This window comes from Aristolochia californica, unplaced genomic scaffold, assembly GCF_029961685.1.
Source record: "Aristolochia californica isolate CCGP_79_NKW_82.1479 unplaced genomic scaffold, dmAriCali1.0.hap1 SCAF_15, whole genome shotgun sequence".
NCBI lineage: Eukaryota > Viridiplantae > Streptophyta > Magnoliopsida > Piperales > Aristolochiaceae > Aristolochia > Aristolochia californica.
Window position 1 is genome coordinate 23,538,405 of NW_027181826.1, and position 25,130 is coordinate 23,563,534.

The 25,130-nt window shown below is 35.4% G+C and overlaps 1 protein-coding gene across 3 annotated transcripts; it reads left to right on the forward strand.

The window, feature by feature from the left end:
* The first annotated feature begins 7,299 nt into the window (after nucleotides 1-7,299).
* Nucleotides 7,300-23,427, forward strand: LOC137952057 (U-box domain-containing protein 4-like). Of its 3 annotated transcripts, XR_011112184.1 has the most exons (7): nucleotides 7,300-7,622; nucleotides 8,792-9,078; nucleotides 11,016-11,132; nucleotides 11,542-13,524; nucleotides 14,287-14,392; nucleotides 17,478-17,608; nucleotides 23,356-23,427. XR_011112184.1 is itself a non-coding variant. In XM_068799126.1 (6 exons), the coding sequence occupies exons 2-5, from the start codon at nucleotides 8,797-8,799 to the stop codon at nucleotides 14,344-14,346; spliced, it is 2,442 nt and encodes an 813-aa protein (XP_068655227.1). In that variant the 5' UTR covers nucleotides 7,300-7,622; nucleotides 8,792-8,796; the 3' UTR covers nucleotides 14,347-14,392; nucleotides 17,478-17,797. The 3 variants fall into 3 exon arrangements, 2 of the variants coding, with proteins under 2 accessions (XP_068655227.1, XP_068655226.1); XM_068799126.1 differs by lacking the exon at nucleotides 23,356-23,427 and having other exon boundaries at nucleotides 17,478-17,797; XM_068799125.1 differs by lacking the exons at nucleotides 17,478-17,608; nucleotides 23,356-23,427 and adding an exon at nucleotides 15,138-15,905.
* Nucleotides 23,428-25,130: the final 1,703 nt, after the last annotated feature.

Sequence of the window (25,130 nt, forward strand, 5' to 3'; positions counted from 1 at the left end):
AAATTAAACATGGTATCAGAGCAGGTACTCATATGTGGGCCTCTACCCAAATTATTCACATGTAAGAGCCCAAATGGCCTTACATGTGAGGGGAGTGTTAAGGAATAGTTTCACATGGATTAGCGAGAAGAAATATGTTGAGTTTATTAGTTGGGAAAAAAGTTTCCTAAGATGACTAGTCATTATGGGATAAATCTTTATGGTCTTAAATAGTCTCCACGTGCATGGTTTTATAAATTTAGCCAAACACTCAAATGGGCCAGATTTTAGAGATGTTTCGTAGATCACTCTATGTTTCTTAAAGACACACTTAAAGGGAAAGTGATTTTGGCCGTATATGTTGATGATATTGTCTTTAGCGGTAGTGATCTCGAGAGCATTCAGGAAACCAAGGAAAAATATGTGAAGAATTCAAGACGAAAGATCTTGGACTACTTAAATACTTTATAAGTATTGAAGTATTACAATCTAAACATGGGATTATACCCTCTCAAAGGAAGTATGTCCATGATCTACTGGAGGAGACATGAATGATGGGATGTAGACCAGCACAAATCCCTATGGATTCCAATACAAAATTATCTGCACGCACTGGAGAAGATGTGAATATCGAAAAATATCAAGGATTTGTGGGGACACTCATTTATCTTTGTGTAACAAGGTCGGATATATCATATGCAGTAAGTGTTGTGAGTTAATACATGTACAAACCACAACTTACTCATTGGCAAACACTAGAAAGAATATTGAGATATTTGAAAAGAGCTCTAGGAAGAGGGTTTCTCAATAAGAACCAGGATCACTTCAACATAGAAGGGTTCTCAGATTCAGACTGGGTCGAATCCCCTGATGACAGAAAATCTACTTTGGGATATTGTTCAATGGCTGGAGGAAACTTGGTAACATAGAGAAGGAAGAAGCAAAATGTAGTTGCAAGGTCCAACACAGAAGTAGAATATAGGGCCATGGCACACACGGTTTGTAAACTTCTATGGATTAGATACCTTCTCACTAATTGGGATTCTATAAAGAAGCCCCTATGGATTTACATTGTGATAATCAGGCGGTTATACATATCACCTCAAATCTAGTTTTCCATGAGAGAACAAAGCACATTGAGGTAGGTTGCCATTTAATATGAGAGAAATTTCAAGCCGACATATTATCTCCAAACATATTTCCTCACAAGGACAAGTTGCAGACATTCTCACCAAACAAGTCACTCGTAAGATCTTGTCCACCGTCTGCAGTAAGTTGGGCATTTATGATGTTTTCTCACCCCCAACTTGAGGGGGAGTGTTACAAGGTGGGAACCACCATGACCACACAAGGTGGCATGATGAGTCATCACACGAGTTGGAATCCTTATCACATGAGTTAGAAGATTTAGCAATCTTCCTTGATTAATGTAATTGATTTATGTAAATTTGAATAATCATGATTGATGTAATTAGAGATATTAGGGATCCTAACTTATCTATGAAGTTTCCCTAAATATGTAATGAAAATACTATAGGGGTCTTGGTTGAAGGGTTCAATCAAGCTCTCCACTTCTCAACTCGTGGAAGAATCTCTCCCTAGCCTAAGTTTTTTTCTTTGTTTTTTTTTTCTCTCCTCTCTCTTTTTCTTCTCCCTCTCTCATCGTGCTCGAGGTTTCAATCATGGGGTCTTAAATTCAACATCAAGAAGCAATATACATATCAAGTAATTCAGTATTTCATTTGTACGAAACTTATAAAAGTGGATTGTTATTTCATTAGAAATGTTGTTATAAGAGGCATCATATCTACTCCACATTTGAAGGCCTTGAAGCAAGTTGGAAACTCATTTACAAAAAGCTCGTGGAGCAAAACAATTTGATATTTTTTATAACAAACTAGGTCTTTATGATATACATAGTCTAGCTTGAGGAGGAGTGAGAGAAATCATATTATTGTGTATAAGGAAATACTTGTGTAATGAGTCACTTAGCTCATGAGGGGTATTTTTGGGTATTATGAGTTATTTGTGAACCTACCTCTGAAATAAAAGAAAGAGGGCACAAAGTGAGGGGATGATTTTTTTTCCTCTCAAAATTCTTATCATTATTTACCTCTTCCTTTTCTATACCTTCTCACATCTACTCTCTATTCAAGACTATATTCTAATATGATTTCATACTCGGAAATATTCAGATTAATCCCTCAAATTGATACTTTTTCTCATTTTCAAAATGGGGCGAAATCACATAAAGCAACTATTCTATGTAAATAACAGCTCAATAGATCCTAATTTGACTAAATTTCAAAGTTTAAAGATCAATAAATAATCACATTGGTTTTAAAATAGGGAAAATCACATAAAGTAGCTCGATATAAATAACATTTTAATTTATGGGCCCATGAATAGTATTATGAAGTTTCATGAATGATTCTAAAGTGCAAACGCACAAGTTCAGTCAAAGTCTTTCAAAGTGCACATTGATACTTGGATTTTGATTTTCAACCCCCCACAACCCCAAATGATTTCAAATAATTGTAAATGTCACTTCAGATTTACTTGCTAGAACTAACAATATGATTTCAAAATGATGGTGCATGAAATTTAGTAAGAATTTGGCTAAGCAAATAAGATTTCAATGTAAAAACATAAGAAGTTAGCTTTTTACAATGTAGTTTTTCAAATGCTCAAATCCAATCCCGAAATTCATTTTTAAAGTATGAAAGCATTTGGGAGTGATGGTGTTGCTTTAATTTTCAAGAGCAATGTTGTCTGGGGTGAAAATAATATGACCACAACTTTTCAACATTCCAATTCGAACCATTAAGTTTGGAAATGAACCTTTTATTTATTTGTAAAATTCGATAAAATCTTAATTGAAAATCTCAATTAAATACTTAAAGTCTTTATGATGAATTGTTATACATATAGTTAGGTCACCTACAACTATTGAAGACTTATCTTACCTAGATCCAAGCCTTCATTCCTATTCAGTAACTTTTCTAGAACGGATCATGCAGACTGCTATGGACTGGTTGGACTATCTTTGTTAGATGTTTCTTTTTTTTTTTATAGTGCTTAGCTTCTTTGACTTGATTGTTCAGATGATTAGTCAAACAAATACTTCTTAATGCTTTTCTCTCTCATCGTAGTCAAACAGTCTTTGTTCGATTAGATGACCTTCAATAAATATCCTTTTCCTTTTTTTAAAGCATTTAGTCAGCTAGTTGAATGAGTATTTACAATATCTTTTCTCTTTTATGTTTGGTTATAGTATATTTTTTTGGCATGAGTTGCTTACTTCAAAGAGTCTTTGTCCGATCAAACGAATATACTACTATAAATTTATTTGGAGTTTTTTAAGCTATAAGACACACTTAAGGCACCTTATTAGTAATTTATGTATTTGTTATTATAAAAATGATTTCAATGGGATTTTGACCAACAATATAATGATACGATGCTAGAATAGTTTTTGTTATATACATGTCAAATGGACATGTTAATGTCGGTTTAAATAAGTATAAATAATTCTTTAAAATATTTAGATGTTTTTTTATTTGAAGTATTTTTTAATTAAAATATATTTCTTAAATCTCTCTCTCTCTTTATATAATATAATATAATATAATATAATATAATATAGTATAATATAATATATATTACCTAAATTTGAAATATTCTAGGGACAACTGAATTAATTGGAAATAAACCTTTATCCAAGTCTATGCCCAAGCAGATTGGAGTCTTCTATTACATAAGTTATGCCCTACTGTGGAGTTATGCTCAAGCAAATTAGAGTCTTCTATTACATCTTTGAACTCATCAAAAGAGTTAAATGTTTTCGTCTTAAATGCCTAATCATATTCTTCTTCATCATCCACGAATACCTGACTTCACTTGGAGATGTGATCCTTTTGCTACATATATCGATTAATCTTCTTTGCATGGAATGTTATTCGTAGTCCCATTTTTTTGAGAGCTTATTCCTCGAATTCCTTCACTAATTTCTGTCTCGTGTGAACCTAATCCATTGTTGATTGAATTGTTATTCATTTTTCATTGTTGATTGAATTGTTATTCATTTTTCTCATAGTTGTGAGCCTTGTTCATTTGTTCTTTAAGAAAATGGATTGGAATTAAGAGAAGGATTAAAAAAGAAAACAACACCCAAAAAAAAAAATTGATTTATGTATAAAAGTTGGGGAGAGGATGACAAATTGACAAGAAGTTTGGGGGAAAATGGAAGTGGTTGAAGTAAAGAGCTTACAAAATGGAAATTGTTTTAAAACTTTTATTTCCAAACTCACAAGTTAAGCAAAAGATAACAGACTTTTAAGTTTTGAAGAGACAAAATATTTATTTCCAAATATTAAAATGCATGAATTTATTATTAGATGTTGAACCGAACCACACCTTTGCATTTTAAGGGTGATATTTATACATTTTATAATAGAAAATATAAGCTCTACATGAGAGGATAATTACGTCATGGGATAAATAAAATGGATTTTATCCAATAATTGAAGGGATTATGCTAATCCTTTATTACACCCCCTCAATATAGGTTGTCTCGTAGCAACTGAAACTGTGAAATTGCACTAGCTTTGTAGAGAGATTTGTTTTGAGGGTTCTTGGAATCGAAAGGATGGGAAGAGATGCAACACTGGTAGTCGTTAGGGCAGACAAAAATGGAGAGAGGGTATCATCCAACGAAGAGATGTGTTTTGAGGTTTCTTAAAAGAGAAAGTATGGGAAGAGACTCCACACTGATAGCGGTTGAGGCAGGCTAAATCGAAGAGAGCGCATCATCCAACGAAGAGATGTGGTTTGAGGGTTCTTGAAAGTAAAAGTAGGGAAGAGACACGATATTGATAGCGGTTGGGGTGGACAAAATTGGAGAGAGTGCATCGTCCGATGAAGAGATATGTTTCAAGGGCTTTTATAAGCAAAATGACATGAGGAGACTTGATACTGGTAGTGGCTGGGGCAGACGAAATTGGAGAGAGCACATCGTCTGACAAAGAGATGTGTTTCGAGGGTTCTTGGAAGCAAAAGGATGGGAAGAGATGCAACACTAGTAGCGGGTGGGGCGGACAAAATCGGAGAGAGTGTATCGCTCGACAAAGAGATGTGTTTCGAGGGTTTTTGTGTGGCTAGTGTTTGGAGCCATCAATGTACCCAAGGAGAGCATAACTGATAAGGCGACTTTGAGCCAAAAGGGAGAGACTGGGGATTATTTTTTTTCCTTGGACTTATGTCTCTTGACAAATGGCTATTCCGCAAGGGAACCTGGTTTGGCGACTGCCAGGAAAATGACAATCAGGTCTGCTGTTAGACTTGATGTCTAATAATAATATAAACATCATAGAAAATAGATCTTAAATCCTCCATAATTCCATTATCATGAAAACCATACATATATCATAGAATTGAAATAAGAAGAATAAAGAGAGCGTATCTTTCATCTTGAAGAATATAAACAGAACTTGAAGTGCACAAGATAATCTTTTATACTTCGTTTACAAGTGATAAGCTTGCTCCCGTTCAGCCAAACTGGGTGTGCAAATAGCCTTAGCCTCACTTGTAAGACCATGGAGGTTTATATAGATTTTCATAGGGTGCACTAATGACTTTTCATAAGGACACATCCTCTTAGAAGAGATACATCCTCTCAGGAGGGATACATCCCCTCAAGAGAGACATATCTCCTTAGTCCCAAGGGATGTGTCCACTAAGTCAATGCACCCATTTAATCTACCTCTACAGGGGGATGTGCTGGCCATTATTCCTTGTACTGAACATCCAATGACAACATCTAGAAGTGGGCCCCACGCCTCTAATATCATGGTAATTTTATTTTATAAATTATCTATTTGAAACCATAATTCTAACATATGCACTGATGATCAGCATGGGCGGACGACGTCGATAGAGGTTCCTATTGGTGGCGGCATCGAGGTGGAGTGATTTTTCTATGCAATCAGCAACAAGAGGACAGGGCAGAAGCTCTAGCTAATGGGGGCGATAACAGTGATGATGATCTTGGCGGCGTTGATAGCGACCATGATCTTGATGGCAATGAGTGAAGGAAAGTATACAAAAATGGCTATGACATGGGTGAAATGCTTCGGTGGATGACTTCACTGTTGGATTGGTGACTGATGGACAACAATGGTGGTGGTTCCAATGGATGACAACAATGTTTGAGATGGCCATTTCGCAGGATGTAAGGTAGGTTAAACAACCAGAATTTCCAAGGTGGAGGTTGTTCTGTTCCATCGAGAAACATAGGTTGAGGAGCATCATTGAGTGTCTAAAAGTGAATGACGACAAGGAAGGCTAATACAACAGGAGAGGATTGTAGAGAAGGGAATGGAAAGTGCATATGCGAAGAAGAAAGGGATGGGAGAAGGAAAATGAATTTATTGTTTGTGTAGGAGAGGCAAATGACAGTTGGTGGTTCAAGTTGAATTGTTGGAGTGAGTTGTAGAGAGGAGTGACAGGCAGAGAGGCAGAGGATAGGAAACAAAATCGAAGGATGGCAGATACGGAACATCGATATGCTTTGATAACATATCAGATGTCAAACTAAATCACACCTTGGCATTGATTAAGGTGATATTTATGCAATTTAGAATAAAAAAGATAAATTTTACATAAGAAAATAATTAGAATATATGATAAATACAATGTGTTCTTATCCGATAACTGAAGGAATTATACTAGTCCTTTATAGGACGACTTGAAAACCCAAGTTCTCCCGATTTTTCTGATCTCCTCATTTTTCCCAATCCCATAAACAGTGTCCTTTCTTATCCAACATACATTTTCTTTCTCTACTCCTCTAAATAATTAATTCTTGTTTTTCCTTTTCTTTTTTATTCTTTAGTGCATTTTCTATGTCCTCTCAAAACTAAACTGAAATGAATTTTATGTACTAATAATATTTGTTGCTTTGTGGGTACATATTTTATTTTCTTTTGTGGGTCCATTCAATTTTGTTACACTTGACATAATACCCGGGACATAACTTGGATTGACTCTCATTATTTTCTATTTAATTTTTTAAATTATGAAATAATTCCTGAATATCAGTTTTACAAAATTTAAATTCGAATTATTTTTATTTTTTTATTTTTTTATTTTTTTATTTCTGCGAGCCCTTCCTTTTTGGTAGTTCTCGGGCTATGGTTGTTTTCATTCAATAACAGAAGGGAGGAACTGAAGGAGACCTGTTAAACTTAAAATTCTCGTTCCTCTCTCCAGACTCTTCGGGCTGCGAACCGCGTTTTGACCCCTTTCGCGGTTTCTCACCGTTGGACTTTGGAGTCTCTTGGAAGTCGTCAAGGAACCAAGTACCCGGATCGATCTATAATTCACGTCTCTCCAAGTGTTGCATGTTGTGGCGACCGGTTCTTGGGTATGCGATGGATCGATAGCGTATTCGGCTCTGGCGTCTTCTTGCTACCGCTTGTAGAATTTGCGTTTCCGGGAGGTTTATCTGGGTTTAATTACTTCAAACTTCTCTGGAGATTGTTTGGTTGGAATTGCTCGGAAGTTATTGCTTCAGGGTATTCGTTTGACTTCCGCCGGCACTGCAGCTTTTCGTGAACTTCTGAAAGGTTTACGGTGAAAAGAAGGTACATTTGATGGAATTTTAACTTTTTTTTTTTTTTTTGGAGTGTTCAGTTGTTTATTCTTCTCTTTTCAGTTCTATCTGAATTTAGCTGTGAATCTGCTAAAATTGGGTTCTTATGTTCTATACTTTATTTTTTTCTATAAATGTTTTTCCTCGTTGCTAAAAATGTTCATTCTATTTATATGACAATTCTCAATGGCTTTGTGTGTTCAAACAATGCTGTTCTAATTGTGTCTTTCCTTCAATTCTGTTCTAATCGTCTCTTTCCTTCAAATAGTTTCATAACACAACTTATTGTTATCACTATTTTAGTATTTTGTTTTGTCTCGGAACTGATCATTTTATCCAGTTAATCCGCTCCAGTGCTATATTAGTTTGTCTGATTAGGAGAGTTGGCGTTTTCAAAAGACTGATTAATTTAGGCTGAAAATGTTGTTTCTTGTGGGGGTTTCGGCTGCGTACAATATGTATTTTTTATTCGATCTTCCAAAAAATGTTTTTTTTTGTTCCTTTATGTAAAGGTTATGCATTATGGAAGTTTACTTCAAGTTGAAGTATTTTTGCTTCCTACATATTTTTATCTTGAATAAATTCAATTGACATGTATTCTAGTTTCTTGACAGCATCTTATTGTTCGTGAAACTGGATGTGTGACCTTTTCGCTCATACTTTGTCTTGTAGTTCAGTTAGAATTATATGATGTTTGAAGTCACTCTGTCCTTAAATAGGAATGTGTGTGAGTCTTTTCAACTACTTTATGTAACCTAGCTATTGAAGTTGGGGAGTTACATGGGGAACTACTCTTGCAATTGGGATCATTGGTGGGATCAATGCCAGTAATGCTGTTTGCTTGTTAGTTTATTCTTTACTGAGACTACCATACTTGTGTATGGTCTCATATTCATTTTTGCTCATCTATAAACAGGAGTTCTTGAGATCTTAATGTGCTTTGCTGTTTTAACCTTGTTTCCTTACTGTGGTTGGGTGATGAAATTAATTATGAGAATGACTGGCCTCAGTTGTTATCTTTGTGGGTCTAATGGTTCTAAAAGAGAAAGTGTCCTGGCTCATTTTTCAGAATTGAGACAGGATTATGTAGTTAAAACAAATTAACTATTTGTTTGATTTCCCATGCTTGGAATTCACCATAAATGCTATTAATCAATTCAGGTCCGATGGAGATATCATTGTTACAGGCTGTCCTCAAAAGTATCTCACGCTTCTTTCTTCTGTCTACTTCTACTTCTGCTGCGGTAAAATGCGAACCTGTTCAGAAATATTACCTAGAGATTGATGAGGCCTTGAAGCTTTTGTGGCCGGTACTTGATTCAATCGTGGATTCTGAAGGAGCTACAGATGAACATCTTGATAAGGCACTTGGGGATCTTGATGCTGCCATCTATGCAGTTCAAGAACTTGTAGAAAATTGGCACCAGTTGAAAAGTAAACTTTATTTTGTAAGTTAGCTATCTTTCCCTTTCTTTCTCCAACTAACATATGTATAATCTTTTGAGTTTGGGGTTATCCTGACATTTGTTGCTTCTAAGTGAAGGCCCCACGTTTTTCTGTTTGTCTAGATGATCTACAAGGGTGGCTTTTCAGTTTTCTCTGATATCTTTTTTCTAGCATACATACCATAATTGGCAAGAGCTGTAGATTAACTATAGTTGGACAAATATCGCTGCTCCTCAGATGTCTCAAACAAATGTTGAGAAGGATTGGCATGAAAAGAAAACTTTTTTTAGATAAAATCATTTCACTATTTTTGCCAGGCCATTGAAATTCCATTGTCACGAGACAATGTCTCTTCTACAGTTCTACTCCTCTCTATGAGATCTTCGTTCATGATATCCACTCACATTTGTGTGACAAGGATCGGAGATAGTTGTTTGGAGCTTTAACTCTTTGGTTTAACTACTGTGTCATTACTTTTTCAACATCTTATTACAAGTGGTGGTGGTGCAGATGATTGAATATCAACAGAAATTAATACCAATGCTTTATGTCATTATTCAAGTTTTTGTCCTAAACAATAAAAAGGTACTCTTCATTATTCTTGCCTAGAGACTTTCTTTGAATGTTGAACTCTATACACTGGTGAGACTAAGCCGAGACATCACTCAATAAACTTCCACTATTGAGCCAAAGGCTCAATCCACAAACCTGTAGAGACTTAACAATTCAAGTATTGCCAAATAAGTACTCACTTGAATCCAGCTATGGTTTTTGCAGACCACCTTTCCAAACTTCTTAAAGAAGAATTTTTCCTTGCTAATGCCACTTCACATTCTGCTCTCTAGAAATCTTATTCTCTACTAGAATTTTATTAAAATTATTCATAGTTACTGAAGATCATGGAAAGTTTTCTAAATTACCCATTAGTAACTACTGAAGCTTCGTAAATATTCTGTTGCAGAACCAATTGTCAAAATGGAAATCATATGGCTGAATTAGTCAACTTCATGGACATCTTCACGACCCTTATTCTAAGTAACTTTTGAGATAATTCACGGCCATGTCCTAGTGTGAATTGTCTTTGAATTGTGCTGAATGTGCAGGTGAGCATAAACTCATACAAAAAACAAAAAGATTGGCTTATGTTAGTGGGAGTAATCCCATGTAAGTTATTGTCGGGAAAATCAGGTGGTTATTATTTGGGAAAAGGCCTCCTAATTTTGGTATAGAACTGGACTTTTACATGGTATTAGATTATGCTATTTGTGCCCTTGGCCTAGTTTATACACCTTATTTAATTTGCTGTGTGTATTGTTATCATCTCAAGCCCGTTGTTTGGGGGGGGGGGGGGCTCGCTCATAAATTATTGTTAGGAAAAATCCTGTGGTTATTATTTGGCAAAAGGCCTCCTAATTCTTCTAGTCATTTGGAAATGCACTTGGACTCAACTTTAACAACTCAGTATACTACTAAGGTTTCATTTGGATTCTCTACATGAAATCTGGTAGCAACTTCTTGTACCGGTTAATGGATTGTCATTTCCTACATACCTTGATGTTTTGCAGTGTGATCTTTTAGTGCTGCTTCTTGTGTTGCCCATGGGTATATCTTTTTTCCTTAAAGGGCAAGAGTCCTGGCTTATGAACGCTAATTTTATATGCCAAAAATGCTAACAACCCGATGTGTCGTCTTATTGGTTAGGACACTGCAATGGCTGCATGGACTATCAATGGGTGCGTACAGTTGCATCAGTAAGATAGTGACTGCAGCCATCCTCCATATGCTACAGGCATATGGTTATGCTGTTTGGAAATTTATGTATGCCTCAATATCTATTTCAGTTGTCACATTTATATGCATATATAATGTTTTCATTACATGCCAAAGTAACTTATTGAATGGAAAATCCTCTGGCTAACTCTGTGGAAGTATTGGTCAGGTCTTGCAAATTGAGCCGCTGATAATTAAGATTCAATCTTGTGGCACAGAGATCTGCAATCTTGTGGAACCCATGCTTGTGTCTCTCCCTAATGTTTCAAATTTGGCATGTATTCAGGTAACTAAAAGCTGATCTTTTATTTTCTGTATATTCCTTTTCTTTCTTGCTCTCTCTTCTTCTCTCACAGACACTCTCTCTCCCCTCTCCTCTCTTTGCCTCTCTGTCTCTCTATGTTTCTGTTTCTTTCAGCCTCTGTCTGTTTCCTCCTCCGATGAAAACTCTCATGATACAATTTGGTTGAAATTATGATGACTCTTACTGAACATCTTATGGCAAAACAGTGTAGAACATGTTTTTGGGCCAGTACTATAGCTAGTTTGGAATTCAGGAGCTTGTTCACATGTCTCATTTGGGCATTTGAAGTGAATCTTTCACTGGAATGGATGCTATATAACCTGTACAAGTCAAGCATATTGTAATAAGAAAATTCCTCTTTTTTCCTGACTATTGTTATTTCATTTTGTAGCATTGTATTCAGAAACTCCAGCACATTGGTTCAGAAAGAATATCTACTGTTATCAAAGAAGTCATTATGAACAACGTAGAGAATGCCATCTACCACTCTGACAAAAGCCTGACAAAAATTTCTGAATCCTTGAGCTTGAACTCAAACCAAGAACTCCTACTTGAGGCAGCAGCTCTTGAGGGAATCAAGACAAAGGCTGACCATGATGACAAGAAGGAAGACTCATATTACATTGACCACATGATTGCACTTGTCTCACACATGCACGAATGCCTTGTCAAAGAAAAACTGTCTGAAACTGTTAATGGGGTTCAAATTCCAGCTGATTTTTGCTGCCCACTTTCTCTGAAACTCATGTCTGATCCAGTTATTTTAGCATCTGGACAGACTTATGAGCGGGTGTTCATCAGAAAATGGCTTGATCAGGGTCTCAAAGTTTGCCCCAGAACCCATCAGACTCTCACACATACCAACCTCACCCCCAATTTTATTGTGAAGGCACTTATAGCAAGCTGGTGTGTGACGAATGGTATTGAGATTCCCGATCCTGTAAAAACAGTTGCATTGACCAAGCAGTCGACTATCCTTGCTTCTGACTGCAGCCCGATCGACTCTCATATCCTTTCCAATACGTCTTGGACTCAGTGCTCTAGATCACCTGAACATAGGCTGTCACTGGGTTCAAATAAGAGCTATTCTTCAACTAGTGGGATCCATTTAAATGGTACACATTCCTCTCTTTCACACGTTGCTCCATCCTGTGGAGTTGAAGGGGTCGAGACTGACATTACAAGAAGGACATTAGAAAGTTCAATGGACATGGAAGTGAGCTCTGAAGCTCAAAATTTATATTTTGAGGGGCAAGCTTCAAATTTATCAAGTAGAGAGTCATCTAAAGGAAGCGTGACTGATGAACAGTCTACTGGCCATACTATCGATGTCAATGACCATTTGCATTTATCAGGTGAACTGACACCTTATAGTAGTGATATGTCTGGTGAATTGACATCTGAAACTCTATTTTCACCAGCTCCTCCTAGAGAAGCTGAGTGCCTCTCTTGTCTTGCAAAAAACATGCGATCTAAAAGTCAAACTATGTTGCACACACCATCTGAAAGACTAATCACACGAATTGTTTCTTCTCCAACGTTGGACTCAAGGCTTGATCTTTCTGGGGTTGAAACTCAAGTTATAAAGTTGGTGGAGGATCTGCAGAGCTCTTTACCTGATGTCCAGAGAGAAGCAGTAGCTGAAATCCGCCTTCTAGCAAAATATAGCATGGATAACCGAAGTGTGATTGCTAATCATGGGGCCATAGGCCATTTAGTTACTTTACTTCGTTCTCCAGATCTGAAAACGCAGGAGAATGCAGTGACTGCACTGTTGAATCTATCAATTAATGACAATAATAAATCTGTCATTGCATATATGGGGGCCATAGATCCTCTGATTCATGTCCTTGAGACTGGAAGTCTGGAAGCAAAAGAAAATTCTGCTGCAACCCTTTTCAGCCTCTCAGTTGTGGAAGAAAACAAGGTGAAGATTGGGCGTTCAGGTGCCATACGACCTCTTGTGGACTTGTTGGGCAATGGTACTCCTCAGGGGAGGAAAGATGCATTGACAGCTTTGTTTAATTTGTCTGCATATCATGAGAATAAGGCAAGGATTGTGCGTGCTGGGGCTGTGAGGCATCTGATGGAGCTAATGGACCCAGCAGCTGGAATGGTTGATAAGGCTGTGGCAGTCCTTTCAAACCTTGCAACTATACCTGAGGGAAGGAGTGCTATAGGTCAGGAGGGTGGGATCCCAGGTCTAGTAGAGGTAGTAGAGTTAGGATCATCTAGAGGGAAGGAAAATGCAGCAGCGGCGTTGTTACAGCTATGTAGGAACAGCAATAGATTCTGTAAAATGGTTCTTCAACAAGGAGCAGTTCCACCTCTGGTTGCACTTTCACAGACGGGTACACCTCGAGCTAAAGAAAAGGTATATTCTATCCTATGTTGTATCTGATGTGGTACTTCTGCTTCCAATATAACTGATAAACAATGATTTTAATGTAACTTTGATGGATCTCTGACCCAACATTTAAATATGTATCTAAAGAAATTTTGGTGTTATGATTGATAAAAACTCCTCTGACCTCTGTACATTTCCAAATTCCTTGTCAGCCGATCTGTGGAGTTAACATGACCCATATTTCCTCAGCTCCTGCTATTTCTGCTACAAGTGCTTTCAGGAGTTTACTCTTGCTTCTGCTTTTGGTTTGCTTTTACCCTAATTTTGGGCCTGTCTGAATGTAGTAAGTGTTGGTGAACTCATGCATTAGGTGTATCTTTTCTCTTCAAGAATTGAGATCGTTTGGACCATCTGATTGAGGAGAACATCAGGATAAAACTGGAAGTTTGACATTGAATTTGATAGTTATTAATCCTTTTTTTTTTGTTTTTCTTCTGGTATTAGAACTTTGGGGAGGCATTGGGAACATTACCATTATTTTGACATTCATTTATAAAATTCCTTGTTTAGTTCTTTTTCTACTCCAACATGCCCTCGTCTCTCTTTCTCTCTCTCTTGCACACACACATGCGCATACATATGATTTACTGTTGGGAAATACCATGATTTTGATGTTGGGTTGTGTCCTTCTACCCATTCAAATATCTAAACCTGCTCTTAGGCCTCTGCTGATTTTGTTTTTCTTGCAATCTTTTTGATGCTTGTTATAACATTTCAAAATACATGCAGGCACAAACTCTGCTAAACCATTTTAGAAATCAAAGACAAGGCAATGCCGCGAGGGGTTGATCTTGGGCAATGGCACACACTGCTCGTCAGCTTCAGTCTATGCCTAGTAAGAGTGATTAATACATTCTTTAAAAAAGAGAGTGGTTAATACTTTAGTATTTTGAGAAAAATGTAGAACAACTGAGGTAAATAAAAATAAATTGTGTGTGTGGATTTTGAACTTGTAGTGATGGCATTAGGATTTCTTGTGGGGGGGTTTTTGCTTGTAAAATTGATGTTACAAATTGTAATTAGTCTTCTTTCTTTCTCATTCTTTCCTCAGCACAAATTGTTGTATTTTATTGAAATCTTATTCATCTTTACTTCTGTAATACACTAAATTTGGAAGTTCAAAAGTATTTTTTTTTACTTAGTTAAATTCCAAGCAGGCTTTAATGTGCTGTCTCCCTTGTCAAGAACATTGTTTTCATGATTGATTGGAACAATATTTTTTGTGTTGCATAGAGTAACCTGTTTCATATTGCAATTTCTGTAACCAAGGAGATTGAAGGAGCAGCTATTGTATACTAAAACTGTCATACTTGATTTTTTTTTTTGAATAATTTTAATTACTTGAAACTTTGTTTTTGAATAATAATCACTTAAAACTAAACCACTCATTTATTATTGGTCCTTTTTTTTTTATAAAAAAGACATACAATTTATTACGAAGCCTCCCTTAGTGAAACGATCTATATCATGAATTGTGCAACAGGAAAGTTCTCTTCTTCATTGCTTGTATGTTTGAGAAGTTTGACACTCTTTCCTAAGAAGATATGGGCTGAAAATATGTATGCCAACGACTTTTTCAGGCCACATTATCAGCTGTATTCACCTCCTACTGCCTAAGCTGGGAATGCTTTTAGGGAGAATTACGGTGGCTGCTATTGCTTGGAATTTCTTGTTGGATCAAAATGAGTGCATATTTGCTGAAAAATCTGGCTTGGTTGGGGGTTTCATTGAAAAAGCTGTCTGTTTGATGGTCCACTTTGCTGAAAGATTTTGAAGAAATTCCAGGTGCCATCATAAGAGAGAATTGGAGGACTTGCAGCCTGTGGCAAGCACCAGTCAGAAATTATGACAGCCTGGGCTCCTAACCTTGTTACCCTCTTAAAACCCAACTTTGATGGGAGCTCTTTCAGTATCCCTAGTCCCTCAGGTTTTCGGGGGGTTGTGAGGGATTATGAGAACTGCATTCTTTTATTTATTGTGGGCCATTAGGTGAGTTGCCTTGACCATGGCAGAAGTCCATGCTTTGCTTCGTGGTCTGATCCTTTACAAGATGCATTTCTTTGATCTGGTGATTATAGAAGGTGATTCAAAAACTGTGATTTCTTCTGCAAAGGGAGATAGCAACAATGCATGGAGATGTTCCCAACAATTTGTACAAGTTGAGGACCTATCTTCTGCTCTACAGATTTTGTGGTGTCATGTGCTGCATGCAGTCTGATATTGTTGTTAACTTAGCGCAATTCTAATCTTGTTTCTTTGTTTGCTTGTTTTCTGGTATCTTGCCAGCTTTGTTTCATAATAAAATTCTGCCTTTCAAAGAAAAAAATACTTCTAAAAGAGAGGTAGGTCCCACCAACCAGTTGTTGTCAAGTGACTCCCTCTTTGTCTAAAGAATCTGCCTCCCCGCATGTACTCCTAAAGGTATGAGACCAAGAGATGTAACGGGTATAGCAAATGCTAACAATCTCATCATAATACATGAAGAACTGTCCTGGAATAAAATTTTTTCTGGAAGCCAAACTAATAACCACCAGGAGTTGTTACTGATTCTTGGCATGAGTTATGGGAATCTCTGGTTGTTTTATGAGTAAGAAATGAAAAATAAGTGTACCAGGTGGACTATGGATTCTGAGTACTCTATCAACACGTCGAATTTGGCCGTCCTTATATCTTTTTGTAAATGAAGTCGGATGTTGAATACCATCCATGCATTTGCTTCTGTTTATTTCTTAGGGTGTTAATTGTAAATGTGTTGGTCAATCATCAATACCTCAATGAAGAAGTGCAGTTTCTGGTTGACATTTTCATTTCCAGAATGGAAAAGGTATGCAGCATAAATGAGATAAGAAGGACTGGTTTTAGTATGTTGAATTTCTGGAAAAGAGAAATATTTCACTGACTTGATGTAATTTGATTACAATGAGCCTTTATTTATAATAGAGGAAACAACTAGAATCCAATTACAATTAGACTACCCTTGTCCCAGTTACACACCAAAATCAAACTCTAAAAGATAAGTCTTAGAACAATTAAATAACTGAACATGAATAGAAGCCTAAAATAGCTAAAACATCTTTAAACTAATCATGTTCTGTGAGACCTCCTTTTTATGATACTCTTCTTAGACTACCATATTAATTCTGAATCTGCGCTACTTCTTACTGTGAGAGTCATGTAATACTCTTCCATACCTTCTCTTCAACATGGTATTTGACTTTGAACTTGCCTTCTCATCAGAAATGAATTTTATAATTACATTCTGAAATGCATCTGAAACATCAGTATACGGTACAAATAGAACCTTTCCTTGAGTGCTATGTCAGCATACAGTTGGGCGAAAAACTTCACTATGGGGAACAAATAGAAAAGAAACAGATTAAGAAAAAAAAGGGGCAAAAATTATGTCTGATCAGATATTGACACATGATGCATAAGTGAATTTTCTTTAAAAGATGTTACGCAAATAAGAGAATTTTCTTTAGCAGCACTATGGGATGTGTAATTTGTATTTGGAAATAGTTCTTTTGAGAGAGTATTCTTTTGAATCTATATACTCACCCATTAGACTTCAAATGTTTACACATGAACCTTCAAAACAAGGGACGTTTTATATGGAAGAATGAGTTACATAAGGTAATCCTGTGTGTATCCTGGAAATTGTATTGTGACGATTTTCTGACTGACGTGGCTGGCAAGTCACATTGTATTTGGAAATAGTTCTTTTGAGAGAGTATATTCTTTTGAGTCTATATACACATCCATTAGACTTCAAATGTTTACACATGAACCTTCAAAACAAGGGACGTTTTAAATGGAAGAACGAGTTACATAAGGTAATCCTGTGTGTATCCTGGAAATTTTATCCTGACGATTTTCTGACAGACATGGCTGGCAAGTCACACTTGTGCTCATCTTAACAGGAATGAGATGAAAGACACCATCTTTTTGCAACCGAGGAAATTCATCAGGGCTTGCATGGAGGAGGAAAAGACTCTCTGGCTGAGAGGAAAGATTCTGTACCTTCTACACTTCTTTCTTCATCTCATAGGCGGTAAGTGTTATCTCTTTCTCTCACTAATGGACCGTTGTATCATTACTTTTATATTTTATGATCCTTGTCTTCCATATAGGTGGCTGGGTTATGGGTCCTATATGTAATTCCACTGTTTTCTCTTTTTTTTCTGCTTCTGTGTTGATGTTAATAGATCTATTCATTTTTGAGGATTGCATTTACGTCTATCAAATGAAAACACCTACTTCATATTCTTTGTTGGTCTTATTTTTCTCCCTTTCAGTTTATTTGAGTTTCCATGAGACTGAAATTTAATTTCTATTGCTCTATAATTTTGAATATTGGTTTGCTGTTTTCAAGAAAAATGTAGGAAAAAGCATATTCTTGCTGGTTGTTACTCCTGTACAATCTCTAGGTCATTGCCTTGATATAATGGAGGGGTTTTTACGCTGAGGAAAAGAAAAATCTAAGATCCATTTAAAGCTTCGCTTTTGGAGTATGTTTTGCAATTTCATGTGCATGATAAAAATTTTTGACTATCAGGTGTCAGTGTTAACATTTTTATTGAAATGATTTCAACTTTCTTAGCTGGTTAAAAAATGTGCTCTTCTCCAGCCTTCCCTTCCTAGTTGCATTTTCTCTTTTTATTCATTCATTTATTTATATTTTTATGATTTGGTCATACTAAAATTGATAGTCTTCAATGTTTCATTTTGTTTTGATTAATGGCCAGATAAAGTTTTATATTGACATTGGTGGCTTTCATTCATTGGGAAAAATTAGGCAAACATGCTTTGGCTCTCATCCATTGCTTCTCTCTTGGCAAGCCTAAAATGAACTGGGCAAACGTTTGAGGGTGCTTGACATTTGATTGGACAAATCATTGAATCTGTTTTGCTGGGCCAGAAAATTTCTCTGAGTTCAATTCTCTCACTGGCACTATTGTCTAGAAGACTTGAAGGTTGATGATCAGGTCTTCCTAATGCATTATCAGTAATCCCATAAAATGGTCACCCTGTTAACATTGTCTAGGTCCATCACGAAATGACTAGCTAAAGTTAAGAGACTTTTTCCCAAGTAATAATGGTAAGACTTTTCCTAACATTTACCTATGTGGCATTATTCCTACCATCCTTGCTCCTCACGTCCAGAATTACATGAACAGATAACAAATCTTTAGATGTGGACAACACAAATGTGGTACAAATTAAAGGGAGCAGGCACTAGGCCCAATAGAACAGACTCCATACTTTGATAGACTGATACCATGTTAAAATTGGGTTTATGTCCATTCTAAAATAACTAGCTGGAGTTAGGATGTATTTTCCCAACTAATAACTGGTCTTCTCTTGACATTAGCATATTATTCTTCCTACTAACAGTAAAACCACAGAGGACAGAGGGGGAGGGGTGGTCATCAAATATTAAGTAATCCTTCTCTCTAGTCTACAGATACGTCTTTTTTGGTCTAGACCCAAACTGATGATTCTTAACATCCTATTTGTTGGTAGTAGTTCGGACATGAGTCGATTCTTTGTCCTCTCTAATAGAATAGCTGATAGTAAGTCAATTTCATATGTACTGGAAGAGGCCATTTTCTAGATTGAAGACCAGATTAATCACATCGCATGAGCCCACACAATCAATAAATAGCACATGATAACCTCACGCAGGTTGCTCTGAGTGGCAAGAATGTCTTCACACACCAATCATACTTAACTCACTGCATCCTATTCAGAGCACATACTGCATAAACAAACCCACAAACTAGCACTGACATGCTGGATCGGAAGTAAAGTAAGATGTCAATCTTTTCCACCACTGTTATGTCTGTGCAAACATCAGCACAGCTCGATTTCATGACAACCATTAATCCCAGTTGAAAAACAGCAATGATAAATGATCAAGGCCTCCAAAACTCCAGGATAGTACTCTAACACACATTTAAATAGTGTGAATCACCAGAGTTTCACCAAAACGGAGCAGTTTCCATAGACCTGTAAGGTTTGTGCAGACATGTAATGAGGATCACATACACACATCACTCAATTAGGAGTCCGGAGGGCCATTCTCCCACTGGATAAGGCACAAAAAGAGAAGAAAACACGAATTTGGAGGTTCCATCAGAATAAAAGTTCGACCTTTACCCTTTTTCAGGTCTAAAAGTGGATATAGTGTAGAAAAACTCCACTAGATGTGAACATGTTGCTTTGATCCCATGTAGAAATCCAGAGTTGAGAAGGATTAAAGAAGATTGGAGGATAGGGAGGGAAAAAGTGATGTGAGGACGTCGCAGAAGAGAAATTGGGAGTGATTAGGGGTTGGGTTTGACCCATAATCCTCTGTACTTTAACTAGTGAAAAAAAATACGAAATGACTAAATTGAACCTCTAACCTAAAATACATATTATGATTCCTTCTCGATAGAAATAAAACAGAAGCTAAGGACCTAATGTCACACAGAACTTTCTTAGGATGGAGAGACGATTTATTGCAAGTACTCATGCGTAGAAATACTAAAATATCAATCAAGGTTACATCATTCACACACCCCTTCGAACTGTCGGCTAAAATTTAATTTTTAAGGTACTTTTAGGGGAAATCCTAGACTGATCAGGAATTCTTGTGCACAAGAGGCTTTGTTGCTGCACTCAAACAAAAAGAAACTTTGTGGGTGACATCCTTCCTGTTTTCTTTCCTCCATCCAGACATCAGTGCGTGTGCATAGCAGCAGAGTTAGGAGCTCCTTTTTCTGATTTAGTTCCAAAGGAAATTGTATTAACTATGAAACGATTTGGAGGGAACAAGTTCGACGATTTCACCCAACACATGTATCAAGTGATTCCAGTAAAGGAAGGGATGGGTCATTGAGTTCTGAATGGAAAACCCTTGATTAACTGTTTTTCTTTACGTGTTAAAAAAACAAGTCTGTTTCGCCCACTTCGTGCAGGCCAGGATGAGATATTCAGGGTCATTGTATGAGTGCGATATCTGGAATATAGCCAATTGAGCCATTCTAATTGTTGGCCTACCACTAGTAAACCTCCAAGCCTGTAAACAGAGCAGTGTAAGATGTTTCTATCACCTACATATCTATAAGCTGCATGCTGGACAAATTTTTAACTGTAAGAATTGCCGATCATTTGACGAAAAATTTGGCATCTCTATTATTAATTGTCATGTACTGATCTAAGAACTTTTTTTATCAAGTTGTGTTACCATATTGAAAGTAGGAGCTTCTAACTTTTTTAGTTTGGAATATTGGACCACATTTGATATATTTTAGCCTATGCTCAGGCAATTTGTTGTTGTGTTACTGACTGCTCTGTAAGATGGAAATGGATTATTGAAGGAGAGTAATATATTGACTTAGTCTTAGATAGATGGGTTGATTTAGTTGAGAAAAAGCCTTCTAACTTTGACTTGCTATTTTTGGAGTAACCAGTTAAACTGCCAAACATTAACAGCTATAGGTTCTACTTATTTGTATAGCTACTTGTTGAACGACTATGTTTCAATTGTGCAAGTATTGATGAAACACACGATGCCCCCTGTCTCAGATGGTAATGTAGTTGAGATTATCAAGCACAAAAAAGGGAGCAAGGTTGAAAACAAGAGCAATATTGTCAATGCCAGGGAACCCTTGTAGAGAGATAATGGAAATGATAAGCCAAAAAATGGCAGAAGAATTAGAGACACGAGTTACCTTAAACCAAAAAGCAAGGAAGTTGATAGGACATAAATATGAATTGGATGCAGATGGAGTGTATCAAACTTCATTAGGGGATGAAGACTGCTCCACAGGAATAAAAAGTAAGAATTTTATTTCATTGTTCAAGAAATATCTTCATGCTGAAGTTCAGTATATGCAGGCCTTTCAATGGTTAAGTTGCACTAACTAATGCTTTGGTAATAGAGTGGTTTACTGAATACCATAAAAATAGACCTGGCTTGCAGATACTGTAACAAAGAATTGATGACTTCATGATAGCTCATGAAGTGCAAGAGGATATGGTAATTATTTAACGTTTAAGTCCTGTTGTGATCAAGGGTGCTGTGGCTACAATGCACTTGGAAACATGTTCCAAGATTTGCTAATCACTTAGCCGATGCTCAAGTGAAAAAAGGCGTTACCCTCCAACATCTTGTTGTGGAGGAAATGTCTTTTTAGCTTCTAGGTATGTAATTTTTCTTTTGTAATACATTCATAACACATCCTCTCAAAAAAAAGGGTGCTGTGGCTGAAATCATTTAAAGGGTTAACAATTCAAGGAGGGTTAGTACACTTTGAAAGTAAATAACCCAATGAAAATGAATTAATTTTTTGTGTTAGTGTGCGCAATGGAAAGTATAGTGGAACGTAATTTTTTGTGAGTATATAATAAAAAGTATAGTGGAAAGTATATAAGCAATTTATTAGTAAAATATTTTTATAAATTTAACTTTTATAAGATAGTTTTTGTTTAACTTTTTTATTAATAAGTTAAGATAGATTTAACTTGTTTGAATTAATAAATAATTACAAAATCAAATTAACTTTATTTATTTAATTAAATATATAAAAATAAAATACTTAAATAAATATTAATTTTATAATATCCAAATGCTTAATCAAATTGTTACTTTTTAATATGTAAATTCTCACTCTTAAAATATTAATTAAATATAATTTTAAAAATCACAAGTTTATGTAATAAAAAAGAGGGCATTTTTTTTTATAAAAATTACGTTTATAGATTTAATGTTATAATATATTTATATTTAACTAGACTAAAATATATTTTAACTTGTTTTAAGTTAATAATAATTAAATATAAATTAAGTTTACTTATTTAATTAAATATATAAAAATAAAATGATAAATAAATCCTTACTTTTATAATATTCAAATGTTAATCAAATTGTTACTTTACAATATCTAAATTCTCATTCTTAAAATAGTCATTAAATATAATATTAAAAATAAGGAATTCATATAAATAAAACATGGTATTTTATTATATAAAATTATTTTAATAGATTTAAATTTTGTTTTAGATAGTTTTATTTGACTAAACCAAAATAAATTTTAAAAATTTTAAATTAATAAATATTTTAAAAATAAGTTTGACTAGTTTTAAATTAATAAATAAATTTAAAAATAAAATTTAATTAATTATTTAGTTAAATATATAAAAAATGATTAAACAAATAATTATTTTTATAATATCCAAATACTTAATCAAATTGTTACTTTCGTAATATCTAAATTCTCACTCTTAAATTAGAAATCAAATATAATATTAAAATCATGAATTTCTATAAAAAAAAGAGTATTTTATTATATAAATTACTCTAATAGATTTTATTTTTATAAGATGATTTTATTTAACTATTTTTTAATAAACTAAGATAATTTTTAACTTGTTTAAATTAATAAATAATTAAAATTTCAAATTAATAAATAATTAAAATTTTAAATTAATATTTTTTAATTTAATTAAATATATAAAATAAAATACTTAAACAAATGCTTAATTTTATTATATCCAAATGCAAGAGTGAGATGGCTGAATGAACCGAACAAGAGTGAGTAAATGAGTGAGTGAGCGTGCGAGTGAAAGTGAATTCACTAGCCGTAGGGAGTGATTTCACTTTTACTCTTTTTCTTAGGTTCACTTTCACTCGCCACGTATAATGCACACTAACAGGTTTTGAGTTATTTTCACTAGTGAAAGTACTTTCACGTTCACTTTCATAGTGCACTAACAAGGCTTAAGTTAACTTTGTCTAGTTCCATGTTTTAGGCAAGGAAAGACATAGAAGCACAAGCTGCAGAAGGTGGTAGGACTGTTGTTGTTCACCACAGAGGCAGGAAGAAAACAACAGACTCTGAAAGTGGAATTACTGTAGATTCTGTCTCCCAGGTTGCAGTAGTGTATAGAATGGAAAAGATGAAGAACAAAGTTGCTTTTGATTTTTATAATTTTCATACACGAGAAGCTCAAAGACATGGTATGCCTTTCTCTAATTTGTGCTTTCTTTTTATATACACATTTAATCATTTAAAATATTTCACCATTTTTTGCTTGTATATTCTCATGAATGTGGAAAAATATCTTGCACTAGTCATTGCATCACTACAACTTGCCATTCCATTGTATCTTCCATGTTTCCATATTTTGGGGGAATGTACCCAACCATAATTTGTGAATTGGGCATTTGGCTCAATGCCTGCTTGGAAAGTTTTGTAGTGTGAGGTCTTCAGTTCAGGTCTCACTAGGGTATGACTGTAGTTTGCATGTCAATTAAGTGCCACACCCGACATCAATCAAGTACCTTTAATGAAGCCCATAACCCATATATTGAAACCATCCTAATGGTTAATAAATATGAATTCGGCAACATAATCACTTGTTAGGTTTAGTAAAACTAAAATCAAGTGCCACAACTATCTTACTTGTCATCTGTTCTTTTCTTCTGTGTCTTTTCATATTCTGGCTAAGGGTATTTTCTTGTCCCTGGACAACAAATATGCCTCTAAATGATTGAATACTCTGATTATTCTAATATAATCATTGCCACAGCCCTGTGATAGCCTATAGAAATGCATGTAATTCATTATAACCTGTAGGAGGGTCGTTAACTCCTCTGGCACCTTTACTCACATGATTGTGGTGTGTTTACCGATAATGGCCAACACTGAAATTTTTATTCAAAGTGAGATTTCCTCTCTCTGCTATTCATAAAACATTTGGTATCAGATTTCATTTGGTGGAGAAAAGCTAAAAGGCAAATCTAAATTTTGAAATGGAAGCTGCCAGATTTGACGAGTGCCCGAATTTCCAGATTGCAACGAATATGGATGGGATTGCTATACTTGATGTGCTGGGCAGAAAACAGAAAGAGCCTCTAAAGAAAAAAGATCAAACTGAAATCTTGTGAAAGTCCTTTCTAAAAAAAATAAAAAATCTTGAGAAAGTCTGATGAGTTCGTCTTTTTAGTGTTTGGTGAATTTTTCCTCTCATGCGAGTGGGAATCAGAAGCTAGTGCATGCCGCACATATGGATCCATGTAAGGATGGCTGTACAAGCTATAGTATGAATACTGAGGGAAAAAAAGCAACAGATAATGGATGAGATGTTGATGGAGAGAGAATATGATTGTCTTGACAGTAAGGTTTATATTGGTTCTTTAAAAACTATCTGAACATGAAGTTATATAGGTTTTGTAGGGAATCTGATGCTTGTTTTGGAAAATACCCTTTTTTTGGGGGGTTTGCTTTTGTCTCAGGACTTTTTGGTACTCATCTTTTTCTTTAGGGGGGGGTGCTATTCCAATTTGCAGTATATTAGGAGAAAATTTCTTAGATGTGTTTCTTTCATATACTTCTACTTTTCTGATATGATGGATTTGTTTTGTCCAAACTATTACATGAATTTCCTCTGGTTTGTCTATCATGTAAAGCGGCTACCTGTTCCACAACGTTTTGCACCTGCTTCAGTATTTAGTTTGGCTGAGTCCATACTTTCATGGTGCACTTGCATAGTAGCATATACTTGTGCCTTACATACACTTTGGG

What these genes read in the sequence shown, in the direction of transcription:
- LOC137952057 (XM_068799126.1), top strand. Translation starts at nt 8,797, where the DNA reads ATGGAGATATCATTGTTACAGGCTGTCCTCAAAAGTATCTCACGCTTC. An exon ending in TGAAAAGTAAACTTTATTTT is followed by an intron (nt 9,079 to 11,015) that starts GTAAGTTAGCTA and finishes AGTATTGGTCAG; the next exon opens with GTCTTGCAAATTGAGCCGCT. An exon ending in CACCTCGAGCTAAAGAAAAG is followed by an intron (nt 13,525 to 14,286) that starts GTATATTCTATC and finishes AAATACATGCAG; the next exon opens with GCACAAACTCTGCTAAACCA.